At 33.5% G+C, this 20,186-nt stretch overlaps 2 protein-coding genes across 2 annotated transcripts; both read left to right on the top strand.

Annotated features, from left to right (window-relative positions):
• The first annotated feature begins 269 nt into the window (after positions 1–269).
• On the top strand, positions 270–6,263 carry LOC110735137. The gene is made up of 5 exons (XM_021915295.1): positions 270–1,211; positions 2,383–2,441; positions 2,589–2,717; positions 4,461–4,596; positions 5,691–6,263. Exons 1-5 carry the CDS (start codon positions 510–512, stop codon positions 6,051–6,053), a joined length of 1,389 nt encoding a protein of 462 aa, XP_021770987.1. The 5' UTR covers positions 270–509; the 3' UTR covers positions 6,054–6,263.
• A 3,899-nt stretch (positions 6,264–10,162) lies between these two features.
• Positions 10,163–19,032, top strand: LOC110735136. The gene is made up of 13 exons (XM_021915294.1): positions 10,163–10,306; positions 11,306–11,699; positions 11,923–12,075; positions 13,442–13,515; positions 14,049–14,125; positions 14,210–14,281; positions 17,262–17,330; positions 17,481–17,527; positions 17,604–17,718; positions 17,806–17,874; positions 17,967–18,070; positions 18,496–18,571; positions 18,655–19,032. Exons 2-13 carry the CDS (start codon positions 11,365–11,367, stop codon positions 18,805–18,807), a joined length of 1,344 nt encoding a protein of 447 aa, XP_021770986.1. The 5' UTR covers positions 10,163–10,306; positions 11,306–11,364; the 3' UTR covers positions 18,808–19,032.
• Positions 19,033–20,186: the final 1,154 nt, after the last annotated feature.

The raw sequence follows: 20,186 nt of genomic DNA, 5'->3' as shown, positions 1-20,186 counted from the left end.
TAGTCCCTATATGCATTTTTTGCATATAGGAGGGCAAAAGTGGAAAAGCGATTAGGTTTGACATCCAAAATGGTACTTTTTATGATTCTAGTGGTACATTTTTTGTACTATATGCATGTATATTGTACCATTATGTCTTAGTAGTACTATTATTTCTCACAGAAATATAATATTTTGATGTACCATTTAATGGTACTTTATGCTACCACTACAACTTAAAATTTATTACTATATTATTGCTTATAGGACCTCCGGCAAGTAATGAAGCAACTTGAGCTGGCACTGTAGCACTGGCAGCTTACACCTTCGATGCCAAGACAAGAACCTTCGAACATTGTCACGTTTCTCTTTTTCATTTCATTTAGACATTTACCTTTTTTAGCACCTACTCCAAACTTCACTTCCTGATTCTATTCATTTTCATAGCCAACCAATCGACAGCCTGCCTCACACCTTCTACTCAGTCGCAGTCACACCCCTCTTTCTCTCTCCTCCACCACACCACAACCATGTCAGTCTGCTGCTGCGGCGTCGAATGCGTCGTAATCATTGGCTTTTCCAGATGGCTATGGAAGCGCTGCACATACGTCGGCTCCAATGACAGCGCTACATGGCCATCTGCAACCCCAGATGAATTCGAGCCAGTTCCCCGCCTTTGCCGTGTCATCCTCGCCGTTTACGAACCAGATATCCGTAACCCCCAATTCGCCCCACCTGGTGGGTATCGACTCAACCCAGATTGGCTTATAAAGCGAGTAACGTATGAGCAAACTGAAGGTCGTGCTCCGCCTTACATTATCTATGCTGACCACCAGCACCGTGAGATCCTGCTCGCTATTCGCGGGCTTAATCTGATTAAAGAATCGGATTATAAGCTACTGCTTGATAATCGGCTTGGAATGCAGATGTTTGATGGTGGGTATGTTCATCATGGGTTGTTGAAATCGGCGATTTGGTTGCTCAATAGGGAGTCAGAGACGCTGAAGAAACTGTGGGTGGATAATGGAAGGTGTTATAAGATGGTTTTTGTTGGGCATTCTTTAGGGTCTGGTGTTGCTGCTTTGTTGGCTGTTGTTGTTGTGAATCATGGTCATAAACTTGGGGGGATTCCGCGGAATCTTGTTACTTGTTATTCGATTGCTCCTGCGAGGTGTATGTCGCTTAATCTTGCTGTTAAGTATGCTGATGTTATTCACTCTGTCATACTTCAGGTCAGTACTATGATAAGATCTTGTAATTTCATTACTTTGAATTCTTTTTGCTGTTACTTAGAAGATGTTGAATTTATTGGTAATAATTGTTTCTGACTTTTCGTTTGATACCCGTGTTGGATCATTGATACTTATGGGTTTTGAATTTTTTGACTGAGTTTAATTAGGGAAGGGATTCTGTCATACATCAGTGTCTGTTAGCAAGTACTTGTCAAAAACACATAAATCAGAGATTATGGTAATTAGGATAGGGATCATTCTTCAGAAATTGTGCATTATGTCTGATAATGGTAAATTTGGCTAATCTGTATAGCTCAATTGTTGCTACTCGGACCCTTCATTAACCTCAAGTGTGGTGTAGGATAGCCAATACTCAAGACATGAGTATGAATTGATAATCCATTTTGTACTAATTACATGGAAACCTTTCATCAAACAGCCGAGTGTGAGTAACATAAGGGGTGATTATAGATCTAATTAGTAATGGACTAATGGTATGGTATGAGTAACTAACCGTTGACATTGATGGGAAGGGTCATTCTAAATGATTTGATAACGAAACCTTTAGGACTAGTGTTATTATTGTTCTTCATATTAGTTGGTCTAGTAACTCAACCACATTCAAGCAACCTGGGTCAAGTGGAAGCCCTTCTACTCTTCCCCGTGGCTTGGAGGACTTAGGTGCAGTTGGCTTTTGGTTATTTCTACAGATATTGTGTTGCATCTTACATGCTTGCTATACTAACTCCTTTAAAAGCCCGACTTGTGATCATTCCTCAATCTGTTCTTTGTAACCTCTCTTAGTTAGTGAATTTGTCCTCTCTATTGATGTAGGATAATTTTATTGCCAGCTTGTCAGCTTAGAGATCAACCCGATAGTCATCCATTAGAATGTTAGGTTTTCAATTGTGGACCAGTCAGTCTTGGAGGTGTCTTATGGTCTTCAAGGGAAATTAATAGCTTCAGTTGGTAGCTCTCGCCCATTCAATAAGCATGCCCTCATCAGATGCTAAACTGAAGCTATTAATTTCCCTTGTTTTGTGCTTATCTAGTTGCTTTATATTTAAATGAATTTATAAATATTTACAAAGTACTTCTAAGCTATTACATGGGAAAATGTTAAATTTCACTAGCGACCTGACAACATCACCAACTTTATGCTCTTATTCAGGATGACTTTCTACCCAGAACAGCCACTCCATTAGAAGATATTTTCAAGTCAATTTTCTGGTTAGTCTTATTCCCTATATTTTTTTAATTGAGCATGGGAAAAAAAGGAACTCCATCTTGAATTTACTACAGAATCAGTGATCTGTAAAGCAGTGAGTTTGTTATTTATATCAATCTCTCAAACCAGGCCTTAAATGCTTTCAACAGCTTGCCCTGTTTGATGTTTTTGATTTGCTTGAGGGACACCTTCATCCCCGAAGAAAGGAAGCTTAGAGATCCAAGAAGACTATATGCTCCTGGACGAATGTACCATATTGTAGAAAGGAAATTTTGCAGGTAAGAGCAGAGTTGTGTTGTTCTGGTTATTTCCTCATGTTAGGATTGAATCCTAAATTCCTAATGTTTTAAGAATCTCATATTACACTATTACAGGCAGTATGGAACTATATTAGCTAGATTTTCCTCGTAAACCACCTTCATATCCATCTTTAAGCTTGTAAAAAGTGCTTGGAGCAGTGGCAATGCCTTTTTGTTTTTTTAATACTTTTGAAATCAATCCAGCTTTTTCATTGCATAGACATGTCATTTGGAGGATCTCTTAATCTCTTTCATGGTTGTAAATCTTGGTGTTTGCCACTTAGGAGCTGAGATGCCAGTCATACAAACATTAAGTGTCTCTATTACTCCTTCCAGGGTGTATTTTTTTGGTGTCAATATTACAAAATAATCTTCCCATTATGAAGTTTCTTTTCATAGTTTTAGAATATTTTTTTCAGTTTTGTAATAGATGCTACATAGAGAAGTGGCACATCATTCAAGATAGCTAGAGAGGAAGCAATGCACCACCTTTTGGCATGTTATTCTCACTTCTTACCCTCATAATCAAAAGTGGAGAAGGCCTATGATAAGGAATTGCCACTGCAACAAGCACTTTTTACAAGCTTAGAAGTCCCTCTTCCCAGCTTCCAGTGCTTGGGAAATTGCATATGCTTTTGTGATATAAACAACAAAGCTCTGATAGTTTGCCACAAAACCATGCAAATAACTTGTGATTGTTGCTATTTATTTTTTTTGTGAATCCCCAATAGTATGTGTGGGATTGACAGAAACTAAAAGTAAATTATTTTTATTTGTTTATTTCTTACAGAAAAATCCCACCCTCCTAGCTCCCCTCCCTCAAAAAAATAAAGAAAAAAGCTCAGAATATCTTAAGTGCAAGAACTAAGACCTTTTTTTAATGCAATTGAAAAAGGCATCACATGTTAATCCACAGATCCTAGCAAAACCAACTTAACGAATTCTCCAGGCACTGTATTATTGCAAAACTAGTCTTTTACCTGAAGCTCAGACTAGTATTTATAAGAAAATGCCTTTGTATTTATTTGGTAAATTTACATATACAAAACTTTACGTATTATAAATTCAATATTAGAAACATAAATATATCGAGATCTACTCATTTTAGGTATTTTGTTAAGCTTTTTTAAAAGTAGGTATTTTTATGCTACAGAGCAACTAATATTTTGTAGAAGAACTTATTTCGCCCAAAGGTGATATTTTAAAAATGATTTTGGCTGGAAAATCTGAGGGGAGATTGTCATGTGTTAGTAAGTCAGCTTTTACTCTTTCATCTATATGTTTTCTTCTCGAGTTTGAACATCTTTGTTGATTGTTATGTTCCTTAAGGTTGACATGCTTCCTGTGTTTCCTTTTATCTTTTTTTATATCCAAAGAGGTGATAATCAGTATGGAGTTGGAGTACCTCTTGCATGGGGGGAGTGAGAGTTTGACCATTTTTGCTTAATTTTGATTTCCTTACTATCTGGTTATTCGCAGTAAAGTCATATACATAAATGATAATTGGTTCTTTGCAGATATATGTTTTGTACTGTACAGGATTCTGTTATAAGATTATAACCCAAAGTCCCTAACCCACAAATATGTTTGAATCCCTGCTCAATCATTTTATGCTTTCATGCAATTTACTGAATTCTGCATCCTTTCAGTAGCATAATTGTAGAAATAGACTTGCTAAATGTTGTTTACATAAGCTTGGGTTTTAAATATCGAAATTTTCAGATGTGGAAGGTTTCCTCCCGAAGTCAGAACTGCTATTCCTGTTGATGGAAGATTTGAGCATATTGTGCTGTCCTGTAATGCTACATCTGATCATGGGATTGTGTGGATCGAAAGAGAAGCAGAGAAAGCTTTACTAGTAAGTTAATTCACATCTGAATTGAGATCTTTAATTTACTAGGGATCCTATAATGTGACTGTATGAAGTCTAAGAATTTTCTTCAATGTTCACATCTTTAATGCGAAAGCAAAATTTCACTTTTACCAAAGTTTGGTGCTTAATAAAAAAGGCGGAAAAGATGGTGAATCGGGGAATCAACAATCAAGTAAGAATTGTCATTTGATGAAAGTTCACGTCTTGGGTTGAAATACTTGTATGTGTCTGAGGGGGGTAGGTAAAGCATCAGATGCCTTTTTTCTTGGTTATCTTATGGTATATGCTTGAAAAGTTTGGTATGTACTTTCTGATCTCTTGATGCTAACTTGCTGACATGTGTTAACCGCTAAATCTTTTGGAAGATCTCCCAAAAAGGAATGGTATCATTGTGAACCCTGTATATGTGGGGAATTTCCCAGTGCTCCGGGGCAATGAACAAGCGTGAGTTGTGATACTCCGTAATATGTTATTTTCCTCTGAGACTTACGTAGGGAAGCTTTTTTGGACTAGTCCTGGCTCCTGAGTAACATGCGGTTAATGGTGCTTGGGTGGATGACAAAACACGATTTCGGATTTCCTAACCAAATTTTTAAATTGCCAAGTGTAGAGGTAGATTCCTAATGGTGTAGTTTTTGAAGATCTGGAAATGCTTCCCGGAGCTATAGGTAGCAGTATTACCTAATTTGCCAGTAAAAACTGTACCATTCACCTATTAGTTCACCATTTTAGATTCGCAGTTTAATGGATTGATGAAATGATACTGGACTAGCTTAGGTTGTAAGTCTTATAACGCATTGGCTTTGCGTTAACATTGTATTTTAGTAATTTAACATCACATTGTAAAAAGTATTGGTATTATTTTTATTCGGTTGCTGTAGATAGTATTAAATTAAATTATCTGTTCTTGTTTAGAGGTGAGAGTAGTGCATGCTCCTTATTATGTGGGCACCTACAGTTGTTTCAGTTTTCCAACAATAGGAAATGCTCACCTTTCTTAAAATAAAATGGAGAGGACTGTAATCTAACATACGTGAAAGAAAAATCAAATCTAAAAATTTACTGTCTTCTTTTTACAGAGGATGAAAGACAGCAGCACAGAGACTGTAACAAGTCCGCCAAGAGTGCAGAGATTTGAGAGGTTGCAGACAATTGAAAAAGAGCACAAGGATGCTTTGGAAAGAGCTGTAAGTCTGAAGGTGCCTCACGCTGTATCTTTGGAGAAAGAACTTGAGAAGCCGGTGTCCCTCGAGGAGGGAGCTGTACGTTCATCGGAAGATAAGCCAACAGAGGAGTCCTCAAGACCCCTACCAAGATCGATTGGTGAGAGAGCTACTTGGGACGAATTAGTATCGAAGCTCTTTAAAAAGTCAGAAGCTGGAGGAATGAATTTACACAGAATTGAAGGTGCTTCAAAGTCACCAGGCTCCCAAAATTCTTAATATTTGACCAATGCACTATCATATATTGTTTTTGCCATGAGTTTGTAAATTGTTTCATGTACATTGCATAGCCTTGAATGATTGTATAATTGTTAACGATTGTAGACTGTATAAGTGTATATTAATAGTGAGAACACGACGATCCTTGTGAATGTTGTCTTCATTCAATTTTTGACTCGTGCAGCATTTGGCAATGTGAATGCTTGTTAACTTATTTCTTCCAACTTCTCAGTTCCTGCCCTTTCCCAATCCACTATAGTATGTGGTGTAGCTTTCTTCTTCTTCCCATAAAAATTAGATGAAATTACTGTTGTGTACACTCGATTGACATTAGTTTGACTGTATGTTGCTCAGCTGTAGGGCAACATTTTAATCAATCTGAAGTAATTTTAACCTACAATTGTAAAGTAACTGAGCTTCCTACCTATAGTTGGTTGCTAAAGATCTTTAATAGATGTATGAATGTATCAATCCAATTTTCACAATGAGCGGAACAAAAATGGGGAATTTTTTTTTTAACAACTAGTTTAGGACCCGTGCCATGCACGGTAAGTCCAAAACAAATTATACATTAATTATATAGCTATATAACAAACAAAATAAATTAAAAAAATATATATATATCAAAGATATGCAATGAATATCGGAGACCTAATTAATTATGAATAATACAAAACGTAAACATATAGTGATTAAATACAGTAAAAATATAAATAAAGTAGAATGGTGAACTAAAGGTAGTTGATCACCAATCGCTTTAAAAATGTTTCAATTTATCTAATTTATTTCATACAGTATTTAAGCAAGATACACATAGAGTCCAAAACTTGTGATTATGTCAACAATGTCTAGTCCAATTTCATCATTAACTCCAGCAGATATCTCGTTAAAAAATCTATTATCCAATTCACATTCGACATCAGTCGTCAATCTCTGAATTGAAGCAAATGAACAAATTTAATCGTTAGTTTAAGAATAAATTTAATTGCTAGTTTAGCAACATAGGCATGTTATCATATTGAGGCTGACCCCATTTAATCTCCGCGATAAACAAATTTCGTTTATCACGAAGTAAAACCGCTACCTCAAGTAGCGATTTTACTCATTTTCACCGCAAAAATTGCACTTTTGTCCTCGTGATAAACAAATTTTGTTTATCACGGAGATAAACTTGTATTTCCTCGTATCATATTTGTTAAAAAAAACAAAATAATTGTGCATGATAATAATTAAGACTCTTATTTCAAGTAGAATTTAAAATAGAAAAAGGATTTTTTTTTTTTTTTTTAACTTGTAATTAACTTTAGGCTCCAAAAGTACTTCATATGATATAGCCAAGTAGTTATGAAATTGTCCTGTAAAAAAAAAAAAAAAAAAAAAAAAACTAGTAGTTATGAAAATGCAAAAAGATGAAAACATCGACAACCAAATGTCTCCGACAATGCAATAATAGCAGCTGTAATAAGGTTGAAAATAAGCATTTATTCTTGCAAAGGAGTATGAATATAAGCATTTATTCTTGCAAAGGAGTATAAAAATAAGCATTTAATCTTGCACTATCAATATAACTTGACAACTCGAATGCTCGTTCAAATAATCTTGCATTTGATCTGCATACCTATCCAATAAAGTGCAACTCAAAACATTTTTCCTGAAATATTTTTTAAAATTATCAATAACATTTCTTAAAAAATATATATTTATACGATAGCAATGTTTTATTAAAGTTCAAATAATTCATAGTAATTACTGCAAATCTTCCAACTGAAAAGTGAGCCGCTTGACTGGTTTGCTATCTCTTGTTGAATTGAAAGTTCCCAATATATCAGTAAGATATCCAATAACATTTGTTGCAATAAAAAAAAAAAATCAATTAACATAAATAATGATGTTTTGCGTTCATTAAAAAAATTGATATTACCTCAAAGCAAAGAATATATTAAGTGCATGAAAATGTATTATACCCACTAAACAATCCGTGTCTAGATTGTTTGAAGCAATTTTATCAAAAGACACCAGATTGAAACCAAAGTTAGGAATGCTCATTTCGGTAGCAATTGTAATCACAGCAAAATGTCGCAAATTTATTTTGTATGCATGATTAGTAGGTTTGAACTACCCATTATTTTTTCCAACACTATAATTGGATATAGTGTACAATTCCCCCTTATTAAGTAGTTGTTGGAACTTGAATAACAAAGATTTTTTTTTTTATACATGCCTGTATTTTGCCACCCTGTTAAACAAATGTATGAAAAATACCATTAGATTCATACAACAATATCTTATGGTGGTTATTTTCAAGGTAGAATAAAATAGAATTATATATAAAAATCACCTTTGCGTCTACTAGCACCATTTTCAAAGAAGCATTTTCAGAAGGAAAAGCTTTCGAAGGTACATCCATAACCTAATTACTCTAGCCTGTATAACTACATGCTCGTTGGTAGGACTAATATCGTTAATCGAACCATGATTTGTTAATTTCCATGATAAAAAGATGTTTGTGGCTCCAAAACACATTTATTCATAGATTTATTTATATAAAATATTATTGAAACTTAACAAAAAAAAAAAAGTTTAGTTTAATTAAGTTAAGTAGTATGAAGATCAAATCAACAGAAAATTATGTCGTATGATCTAATCATTTTGTGCGTATACGATCAAAAACTTCACATTTTGTGTGTTCATCTAACTATATAAGATTTACTTTTAAAGAATAGTACTGTGTAAGATCAAATCATTAGTTATATAGTAAGTGTAATGATTCACCAAACCATGCATAGTTATATGTGCTACTATTATAGTAAGTGTAATGATTCACCAAATTGTGCATATAGTTATACAGTGCTATTATTATAGTAAGTATTATAAAGGATTTCTATTATTGTGATATTATCAATTCAAATATTCAATTTATTATAATAGAGAATCAAATATATTCATTGCTATAGAATATTTCATAATAGAATATTTACATATGTGAAATATTTTAATCCAAATATATTCATATTATAGACTTGATATATATATTTTAAATAATATTATAGAGAAATATTTTATATAAGGAATGAGATATTTAAAAAAAATATATATAGAAAATAGCTTTTGGAGGGAAAATGACAGAACCAGAAAGTGACACGTGTCATTCCTGGTGTCTGTTTTAATATTATGTTATTGATTGATTGATTGATAGCAAATGGGTTAAAAAGAAGACAATAAATTTTTAGATTTGATTAATGGTGAAGAATGGGTTAAGGCTACGTTCATGTCAACTTAATTTAAATTGAAATTGTTTATTGTGAAATATCATTAATTTCGTAATTAAAATATATAAACTTTTCATATTTGGAAAGTCCATAATAGTACGATCTAAGTTAGGGCCGTTCCATGCATGGTAATTTTACTATATTAATTTTTTTTTAAAAAAAGTTTATTTTAAAAAAAAAATAACATGGACAAAATACAACTATGATATACTTTAATACAAAGAAATAGTCGATTAGACCATGAGTACATTAAAACAATAAAACTACATCTTAGATTAGATGAGTATTAAAAAAATTCAATGATAAATGAGTGTCATTTTCTTTTTAATTAGCCAAATAAATAATTTAAAATTTTGTTTTAATTTACACCCAATGGGTAGCAATAATTACCCCGTTTTTAAAAGATATTTGGTCAATTTTTTTCCCTAACAAAATACAAAGTATAATATTTGAGATGAAATTTGATGAAATTTCAATTAATCAAAATTGTTTCGTTTTCTTATGTTCGTTGCATTAGAATTAGGCGGGAAACCAATAAAACATTAAAAGAAAACCAAAATTCCCATTTAGAAAGTCCATAATAGTATGAATTTAGTGGCATCTTATTTGACAATCTAACACATTCAAAATAGCATACAAACAAAGGTCAATGTTTAGATAAATATGAAAATCAAATCTAGAAATATAAGTCAGATAAGGTGGAGTGAACATAGCCTAATTTATACGATTACCTCGGTACGACTTTTACAACAGTAGGACGTGGGGTGAGCATGGCTGAACATTTGTCGTGCAGAAGAGCAAATATCGACGCAGGCACATCCAATTCAACAAAATCAAAGTGGGTTAGTTTGGTCCTAGTGGTTGGAATTTATTCTCATCTCACTCTCACCCACTACTCACTACTCATCATCCCTACAATATCTTCTACGACTCAATTACACCTTTTTCACTCTCTTCTTGCTCTCCTGTCTTGATCCCTCTGAGGTCAGTTGAATATTCTCTCTTTTCATCTCCTTGTTTCATATACTATTACTGTTCAACTGATTTTACTTGTATTTGGAATTCTAAATTTTGATCAGTTCTCACTTCAATATATGAGTAGCTCGGAAAAGTTGATTTTTTTTTGCTGCAATTTCATGTTATGTTGACAAACTGGTTATAATTTAAAGGGTATTTTTTAAATTGTAAGTGTGTTACAATTTTATGGTGGGATGATGTTATATTTTGTTTAGATATGTGGGTTTGAAAAAAATGGTAGAATTTGCAATAATGGAGTTGAACTATTGATAACTTAAGCTGATGTTTTTGTAATTAAAGTCTTATTGGTGATTTGGTGATGATACAAATTTCAGAATTATGTTGGTATTCTTGAACATTCGGCACATAGGTGTCCATCGTACACATGGGCGTATAGTTAGATAGTTTCCTCCCCATTTGGAAGGTGCTAGTTGTAGTCGGGTGTATAATAGAAATTGCAACTTGGTACACCGAAATAAATTAGGATGTATAATCCTATAATTTAAAGAGTTTGCAATCAGAATTTATACAATCTTATGGTTATATGAACATAAATGAATTAAACAGGGGATGAGCCACAAGTAAAAATGCAAAAAGAATGAAGGAACCTACTTACCTACTAACATGAATACTTCAGAAATGTGGAGCATACAATTGGGCTGTTGTGTAGCTCTCTTTCATAAATCTTTACCTCAATTGTACCTGTATGTGTTTATTCCATGCAGCACAATCTGCACAAAAACTTAAATGAGCCGTTACTATGCTAATGCCTTTGCGTGTCGAATTTGTGAATTGGCTGTTGTTAATTCTTGATAAAAGACTGTTCTCTTGTTGTGTTCTTGGTTCTTTGGTTGAATTGGACCCTAAACTTAGTTTGCATTTCATTTGTGTTTCTTGTTAGCTGGTTTTTTAAAATCTTTATTGATGTACCATTAATAACTCCCGTTCTTTGATTTGTTCCAACAGTGAGCTTTCATCAGTGAAATGTCACGCAGCATAGTCAGATTCAATTTCTGATCCTTCAAATGGCGCTAACCTCAAGCAGAGTACTAAGATATCCTGCTATTGCTGATCAAACTGCAAATTCTAACCAACAAGCAATTTTATGTTCCATTCCTAATTCGCCTAGATCTAGTAGTCACAGTGGAAGTTGTGGAGCCAGTTTCAGAAGGTTACGCAATGAGCGTAACAGGGAAGCCAGGCCGAGTCCTTCCTCGGACAGTCTATGGGGCATATGCAAAAGACCTATAAGCCATGCTACTTGTCGGAGATTGTTAGTACAATGCCACTTGACAGAAACTCCTCAGACAAAACCAAGAGAAGGCATTAGACATGCTAGTGAATGTGCAGATATAACTGGGTATTGTGAATAGCTTCTACCCATTCATTGTTCCTCGTCAATATTTTAGTGATTATTGGAGGGTATCCTTGAGCTCTTAGAATGATTATAATGACAAACAAAAAAACTGATGTATCAATCCATTAATATCCTTGAGCTCTTAGAAAGACAAAATTGATGTTTCTATCCATTAATATCTTTAAGCTCTGATCTTGTACTCATACTTCTTTGGTTTGTATTGTAGAGAAGGGATTGAAGAAAAGGAAATTCAGAATTCAGCTGAAGGTCAAGAGTTGGCTTCAACTACTCAAGGACTAGCAGAAGCCTATAAATATGCTCACAACGATGCTAAGTTTGTTAATGAAAGAGCACGTAGAGATATGGTCATACTTTCTCGGTAATGCTTGTAGTTTGATTACTTGTTTTAGTTTTTTCATATTCATGTTTACTTCACCTTCTATTCCTTTACCCGCACAAGTCTTAACTGTTTAATTTCCCGAAGTTGCCGGATTTGTTGCATCTTTAAGTTGATGCCACTTCTACCTCCCTAAATAACAAGGAAATGAAGAAATTAAGGTGCCTTTGAATGTAAGAATGTCATAGTCAGAGAAATTGTTCTATGGCATGAACAAGAATGGAAACGAAGGGCCTAAGGCATTGGAGGAAAGCTCTTGAGCTAAAGTGTTACGTCAGTAGATGCCTATTCATAAAGGGTCAGATGTTTCTAAAATGTTGTTTCACACTTTCTAGAAGCTGAAAGATTTTCCACCACAAGTTAATATTCATACATTGAACCAAATAAGCACTGATTTCAGAGTTCAGACTGAATGTGTAAATATAACAGTCCATTTTCTGATATTTCCCAAATATAAATCTTATAAACTTGGCGTATTTGATTTTTTGTTTATCATGATATAGATGATGATTTTGTAGGATAGGTTATGTACTTATGTCAGAAGCCAGATTCATCTACATCAATGAATGAAAGGGTCATCAGTGAATTAGGTTTTCATCATAAATTTTTGTAATTTGTGCAGTGGGATGAGAATGGGCATAAATATTCAGTTAATGCCGTGCTGTGTTGTTGAAAGTAATATAATTGTGATTTGAAAATAATGTTTATCCAATCAATTAGTGTTTAAAAAGTGAACTGTATTGTTGAAAATATCTTGTGTCTTCAATTGCCCAAAATATGGAAGTGGATTTGCACAATAAAGTCTTTTTCACTTCACCTTATTTTTGCTGAACTGAAATTATTTTTACTGAAGTGAAATTGATTTTGTTGAAGTTAAATTATATTTACTGAAGTGAAATTAATTTTACTGTGCTGTACTTATCTTTGTTGAACTGAAATTATTTTTGTTGATTCTCTATTATATTTTTTCTAAAGTTACTGATTTTTACTGAAGTGAAATTATTTTTACCAAACTAAACTTATTTTACTGAACTGAAACTATATTTACTGATTTGAAATTATTTTTACTCAACTGAACTTATTTTTACTCATTTGAAATTATTTTTACTGAACTGAATATTATTAATTTAAGGTGAAGTGAACAGGGCTTTAAACCCATGCACCGAACACGAATGGCTTTTTTGCTGTTAATGATGGTGATGGTTATAGTGCTATTGTACTTTCTTTGTGATATATGAACTTTTCAACAATGCTTGATCCTTTAGTTTAGTGTGTAGCCAATTATTAGTGCTCTGATCAGTCTCCTTAAAAGTTTGTGCATGATTTTCCTTTCTGATTTCTTTTGCAGTGGTTTACGCAGCCTTGATGCTCGTGCACGTCAGGATGTAGCTATCCTAGGTTTGGAATTTCTTAAACTAGATGGTGAGTTCATTGGCATTTTGTTTTAATTTCCTATTTTCGTAAATATAGTTTATTTTCTGTACGGCCTCATATAATGATCTTATATAGTGAGGATAAGATAAAGGTCCAATGTGCATACTATGTTTAATTTCTTGAAATACAGAGAAGATTTTTTGGTTAGATGGCTTGGTTTGTGTGTGGATTTCTGACAACTTACTAGAAAATGAGAGGTGCAGGACTTGATTCACACAATTGCCAACAAACAAAATTTATTAAATTTCCCATTCTTACTAAACTATCAGTTTTAAGTTCCATTTTGAGTGTCAGAGGACTTCAAAACCAAAGTTGATGGTGTTGATAAATTATCCCAGACAACTTCGATAGTCTTTTTAAAATTCTCATAATTCAATATTGGAAGACCTACCCTCTATAATTGTGATGCATCAAATTATTTACAAAACTGGATTCTATTTTCACAAAGCATTACTGCTTTCTACATTTTGTTGTCCTATTAATTCTAAATGTTTCTTTGCCTTGTCCTTTGTGATTTATAGCTCGGGCAAGGGAGGATACTGAAAAAATTGACCATAACGTCAAGAGAAAGGCTGAACGCCTTCATCACATTGCTACAGTAGGCACTTTGATTTGTTTTTATTTTAATTTATCATTGTAAATTCTGGAAATTTGGCTAAAAACTTATTCTTAACCACATCAGATTGTTAAAGACAAAGCAAAATCAAGACTGAAGACTGCAGCAGATCAACATTGGAGTGCTGGTGCATTAGAGGTGTGCCTTATAATGCTTTAGAGTTTATGTGTGTCATTGTCTTTCTGTATTGTCACAAATGTTCAACTTCCTGTAAAACTTGTCTGATTTATTTCATTTTATTTTTTATTTTTATCAATTGTGCGTATTACAATTTTGGTTGTCGGTCTTTGTTTAGTTTAATTTTCCTAAATATAAAAAACTCATGAGATGATTCATATTATGTCTTGCAAAAAAATTTCTAGTTGCTATTGAGGTCTGCATTGCTTTAATTGTAGCTTTTTATGTCATTTCTTCGGTATTTCGCATGTTACATGTTATGATCTTGGTGGTTGGAGTCCTCCAAAAAATATGATGTTTACGTTGTATTTTTGGGTTTTTGTAAAGGATAATTGTTATGATCCCTGTCTTTTTGTTTGCTGCTCGAGAGGCAGGACCTTTTTTTTTGGGTTTCTTCCTAGAGGATTATTGTTGTGATGCCAGTCTGCTACTATTTATTTGAGTCATAAAGATAGCCTCTAGTGCCTTGTGATATTCCAATGCCCTTTCTTTTCCCTTTTTTTTTTTAACAAGACTATGTATTCTATGATGAGTGAAGCTGAAGCTACTCAAAAAGGTTATATGGAGCTTGATAAGTAATAATATATCCTTATAGGAAGGAGAAAGTGTAAGTTTTGGCGATTCACCATAACTAAACCCAAGATTTAGGCCTATTAACTACTTTACTAATTCCAAATTAATCCCAAGTTGAACATTAAATCTTCTGAAAAATATCATTGTTGAAAGTATTAATTATTCAATGACAATTGATTTAATTTATTTAATGAGGTTTGTGAAAAAGAAATTTAAGCAATCCAGACTCTTTTGCTGCTAGCAGGTTCTGCCTAAATGAGGTCTCTCCTTTTTCTCTTCTTGTCCATCCTGTAGAGCATTTAAATAATTTTTTTCCCTAGTTTATTGTACAAGCAGAACAGCAAACAAACCTTAATTCCCAATATCGATCAGAATTAGACCAAATCAAACTTTGTTCTTGGGCCCTGGGGGCGGGTGGGGAAGGAAGGGGATGGTACAAACCTACAAGTATTATTTCCATGTTTATCAAACTAAATTCAGCTATCGATGTGTTGGATTGCAATATTCTGCATTTCTGCTCGTTTTGCAGCCTTATTCGTTCTCATACATATCTTCATAGATAGTTTTGGAATGTTAAAAAAAATTTGAAAAGTGGATGTTGTTTATGGAGGGAGAATCAGTTGTCCCATGACTGACATGGAGAATTATGAAAGATAACCATGAAGGGTGGCGCCTAAGACCTTAAATGGGGTGTGGAGAAATTGGAGACCAGTGGTTGATTCGATCTTATTGGTGCTTGAAGGGCCAAGGAAGAGGAGAGAGACCAAAATCTAAATGGATTAATTTATTGATGCTGATATGGCGATATGACACGTAGGGAAGGGTTGAGAAAGAAGAAGGTTGGAATAACAGGCTCATAAAAAAGCGTAAGAAAGAGATCATGGGTAAAGAGATTTTAGAATTTTTTTTCTTTTTAAATAATAAATTTAATTTAAGAATACTTAATAATAATAATCAAATTGAATATGTTGATAGAATGGTCAATGGCTATAACTAAATTCATTTTGGAAGATTAATGTACGACTTATTTTTATGGGACACCTCAAACTTTTGGCACAATTATCATATATGGTATGAATTACAAAAATACAACTAGCTATTTTTACGTGGAAAACCCTTCCTCAACAGTAAGGGAATAACCACAACTTAACTAATATTATATTCGTTTCATAGTAGCCGACATAGTCAAACTTGACACATTTGCCAATGCGCTAATTTAACCCTAAATATGAGTAATTTCCATATCAACCCTGTATTATACATTTATACAACACTTGATTATGAACAAATTTGGAATTTCCTAAAGGATTATCCTAATAGCATGAGTATCTTTAATATCCTTACTAAGTTAAGGACAAAGGGAGTCATTTCTTGCTTGATTTTGTTATCTTAGTAAGGGTTCTCATTTCAAACTCAATGTAGTCTTGTTGTGTCTGAGCTTATGCAAGCCTTCTAAACCATCAGTTCATAAATCTTAGAATTGTATTTCTCTATTGTGCTTTTGACAATTAACTTTGATAATATGGATTTTATGCATATAATTAGTTTTGTCCTCTATGTGCTATGACATCAAGATAGTATGTCTCTTTTAAAAGATGTTGAAATGGTTTGTTAACAAATCAAGATATTCATGCAACTGTGTTTTTGAAACTTCCAGAATTCAAAATTGATCCGGACATTATGGATTACTAACCCTTTTATCCTGTCCGTATTTGTTTAGGGAGGAATTTTTTTGTTGGGGGGTGGGGGTGCTTGTAATAATAGATATTAATAGCATTTTGTGAGGCATGATTTGGGATTGGTGTCCCTTCTATAGTTAACATAATCCAATCCTGCATGAAAATGACTGATCCGGGTTGTTGCAGTATGCTGTATTGTACATAGATTCTGTAGATAAGTTCTTAAACTATCATCATTAGTACAACCTTCTCTACTTGCTTGGACAAAGTATAAAGGACGTGTCTACTAGGAAGGGATTTGAATAAACTCTCTACGTTTTCTTATTCAAATATATCAGAAATGTTAAACTGCACTGGAGCAGAATGACTTAGGTCATACCAACAAGTTTAAACCAGACTAGATCACCTTATTTCAGGAAAAGAGAACATAGTGATAGTGCATGACAAAATTTCTGATTAAATTTTTTGTTGTTGATGTTTTATGGTCATCTCCTTATTCATGTAATTTTTTTCTTGGAATATAGTATGCACTATGCAGTTTAAATTCAAAACCTAAATTAAAGTTAATAGGAAGGTTGTGTATTGCTCAAATTGTTTCGATGAGCTTCCTAGAGTGTTGCTGGCTAGACACTAGTCTGACTTTACAAAAACATGAGCATTAGTTAGATGATGTTAACTTCTTATTACAGGCCGACTTACGACGAGCTGACCTACGTGCGAAGAGACGTGCAATGGAGGATACCCTTATGGCCCTAGAGGTACAAACCAGTTACTGTGTCTAGTATTATAAACCAAAAAAATAAAATGTTTAGTGATGATTCTTGTTGCAGTAGTTATTCAATCTTGATTGTTTATAATTTTGTTTTGTAAATTGAGTGACTATAAGCCTTGACTTTTGGTCTTTGCAGTTTGTCAAGAACATCCATGATATTATGGTCAACAGGATGTACAAATTGTAAGTTCTTTGTGGAGTGTAATTGATCTTTGTATCATATTGGATGTGGAATTGTAATCTGTCTTTTTGTCTTTAGCCCTCTGCGCAAGAAATATGGGCCCTTATCTCAAAATATAATGCTTGAAAAGAATGGAAAGGCTCTTGATTTCTTCCCCGGTGAAGTGTCCGATGATCGCATCAGTGCTATTCAGGTTCCTTGTTTTCTCATTGTGTAGCTATTGATGTACAGAGTAGGTTTAAACATAGAGTTCTAATCCTTTGGAAGTTGCGGTTTGCAGGAAGCTTACTGGAGCATGGCATTTGCACTTTCTGAAGCAGATGGAATTGACTACACAGATCCTGAAGAGGTTTGAATGGATGCACACATTTGAATCTGACAAAACTACTGATGAAATCTTTTTGTCTGTATATTTATATGCTTTTTCATTCTTGGATCCAGCTTGAGCTGTTAATTACGACGCTCATAGACCTTGATGCTATGGACGGTAAATCAAGTGTATCACTCTTGGCTGAATGTTCTAGCTCTCCCGATGTTAATACTAGGTATCCTATCTTTTAAATGTGCTTATACTTTGTATGTTTGATCGCTATTACACAAAAATTGAAATGTTAATAGGGAAACAACTATCTAGGAGATCTAACCTTTTAGTTTCCAGCTTTGGTTTTAAATTAATAGTTGTATTATAATGTTTCCTATGTACAACAGAGTATTTTAGATGGGTTCTTTTTCCATTCATAGAAATTGCATGTAGCTCTTAAGTTTGATAGAAACTTGGTGACTTTAAACTCAGAGCTGCAGAATATATTTACCAACATAAATAAATAGTAATACTAAAAAAGACTCAGTTTTATATACTGAAATGTTAATATTTGATGTTTCAACATGAGATTATGTGATTTTTTCTTACTGCATATTTGATTTGTCGATTTTCATCGCATAATTTGGAAATCTTGATTTTCTGATGTAGACAAGCACTGGCAAATGCTTTAGCAGCAGCTCCGTCAATGTGGACACTTGGAAATGCAGGCATGGGAGCATTGCAGGTTTGTTTTTGGTATCACTGAGTTGGTAGTAATGCTACCATTTACCTACAGTTCTTACAGTAACTATTATATTGACCGTGCAGAGATTGGCAGAGGATAGTGACCCAGTTGTTGCTGCAGCTGCGTCGAGAGCTATCTACGAGCTGAAACAACAATGGGATATTGAAGAGGGCGATAGCTGGAGGTTTACACTAAATCAGAATGGTGCTGAAGAGGATGATGGCACTGCAAGCTGATATAAATGTATACGTTATTATTTCATTAAACTGTAAAGAATGTAGCATAATTATGATGATAGAAAACTCAATTAGTAGTCTGTAAGTTGAACCCTTGAACCACAGAGTTAACTAATTCCTAATTCAAAACTGTTTTCTTTACTACATTGTCAAGTGTCACGAATCCAATGTATTTGCTATTCGTAATAGAAAACTTCATATTAAATAGAATCTGTTTTACTACAATAGAATTATTTCATCTTTCTATCTTAGAGATTTATTTCCTGATTTCTGTTTTACTACAATAGACTTATTTCATCTTTTTATCTTAAAGCTCTGAAAAGTGAAGATGATCAGCTCTATTTGCCTTCACTTTCAGTGATGAACTATAATGAAAGTTGTTGAAGTGTAACCTTCCCAGTACAAATGTACAATTATGTAATGTCCTACATGTTTATTGCCTTATAGTTTTGGGATGGAATCTCCTTGGACTTGTGAATTGGACTCCTCCTCTTATGGATGGTTGCGGGTCAGACCCATATATTTAAGAAAAGTTTAACATGGACAAGTCCAAAGAGCCAATGACATTGCAAGACGCTGTTGTAAAACTACCTTGGTGAAAATACTTTGACATATACTACTACCTTCATTATTTTTAAGTGCCCTAGTTCTATATTTACAGGTTTTTACTCGCATAACTGGGATTTGAGGTGGGTAGCAATATCACTACTACATTTAACCTAGATTACTTAACTAAACATGCGCAAGATTAGAGAATGGGACCATCATGAAATTAGTGGAGGACTATTGAAAATTCTCTTAACTGATAGCATCTTAGTCCATCATTACCGCCGAGAGCTCCCAATGTGTCTCACTTTAGTTTCCCTTTTTCCACTTTTCTATTCTTACTTTTCCTGGCAATCCCATGAGGCTGGGCCATTATTTACAGCTTTGTGTAAAAGCTTAATCTTATTAATAAGGTATCATCATTATTATGTACCCTCTTTTGGTACTCATTTTTTTTTCCTTAAAATTAATTGATATATCCTTTCTTAGTTTCTTTTCTAGTCAACAATCCAAAGTATGTTTCTGTGCAAAATTGTTAGGATGCTTTTTATTTACTTGATTTTCCTTACATAAACATCCCGAATTTATTAGACCTCATTATAACTTACCCTTGATTTATATTTCGTGTTTATCAAGTAGAAAAAAATCAATTAACTCTTATAAACTCGTCTACCCTTATTTTTGTTGAAATAAGTTGAATTAAACACGACTTTTATTAGATATATAATAAATAAATATATGCTATTGTGATATTATGATATATTTTCTTTATACAACTTACGGTACTTAATATTTTTTTAAGAAAATAATATATCTTAGTAATACTCTAAGAC

Source organism: Chenopodium quinoa, unplaced genomic scaffold, assembly GCF_001683475.1.
Source record: "Chenopodium quinoa cultivar QQ74 unplaced genomic scaffold, ASM168347v1, whole genome shotgun sequence".
Classification (NCBI taxonomy): Eukaryota; Viridiplantae; Streptophyta; class Magnoliopsida; order Caryophyllales; family Amaranthaceae; genus Chenopodium; species Chenopodium quinoa.
This window is presented reverse-complemented; position numbering and strand designations above follow the sequence as displayed.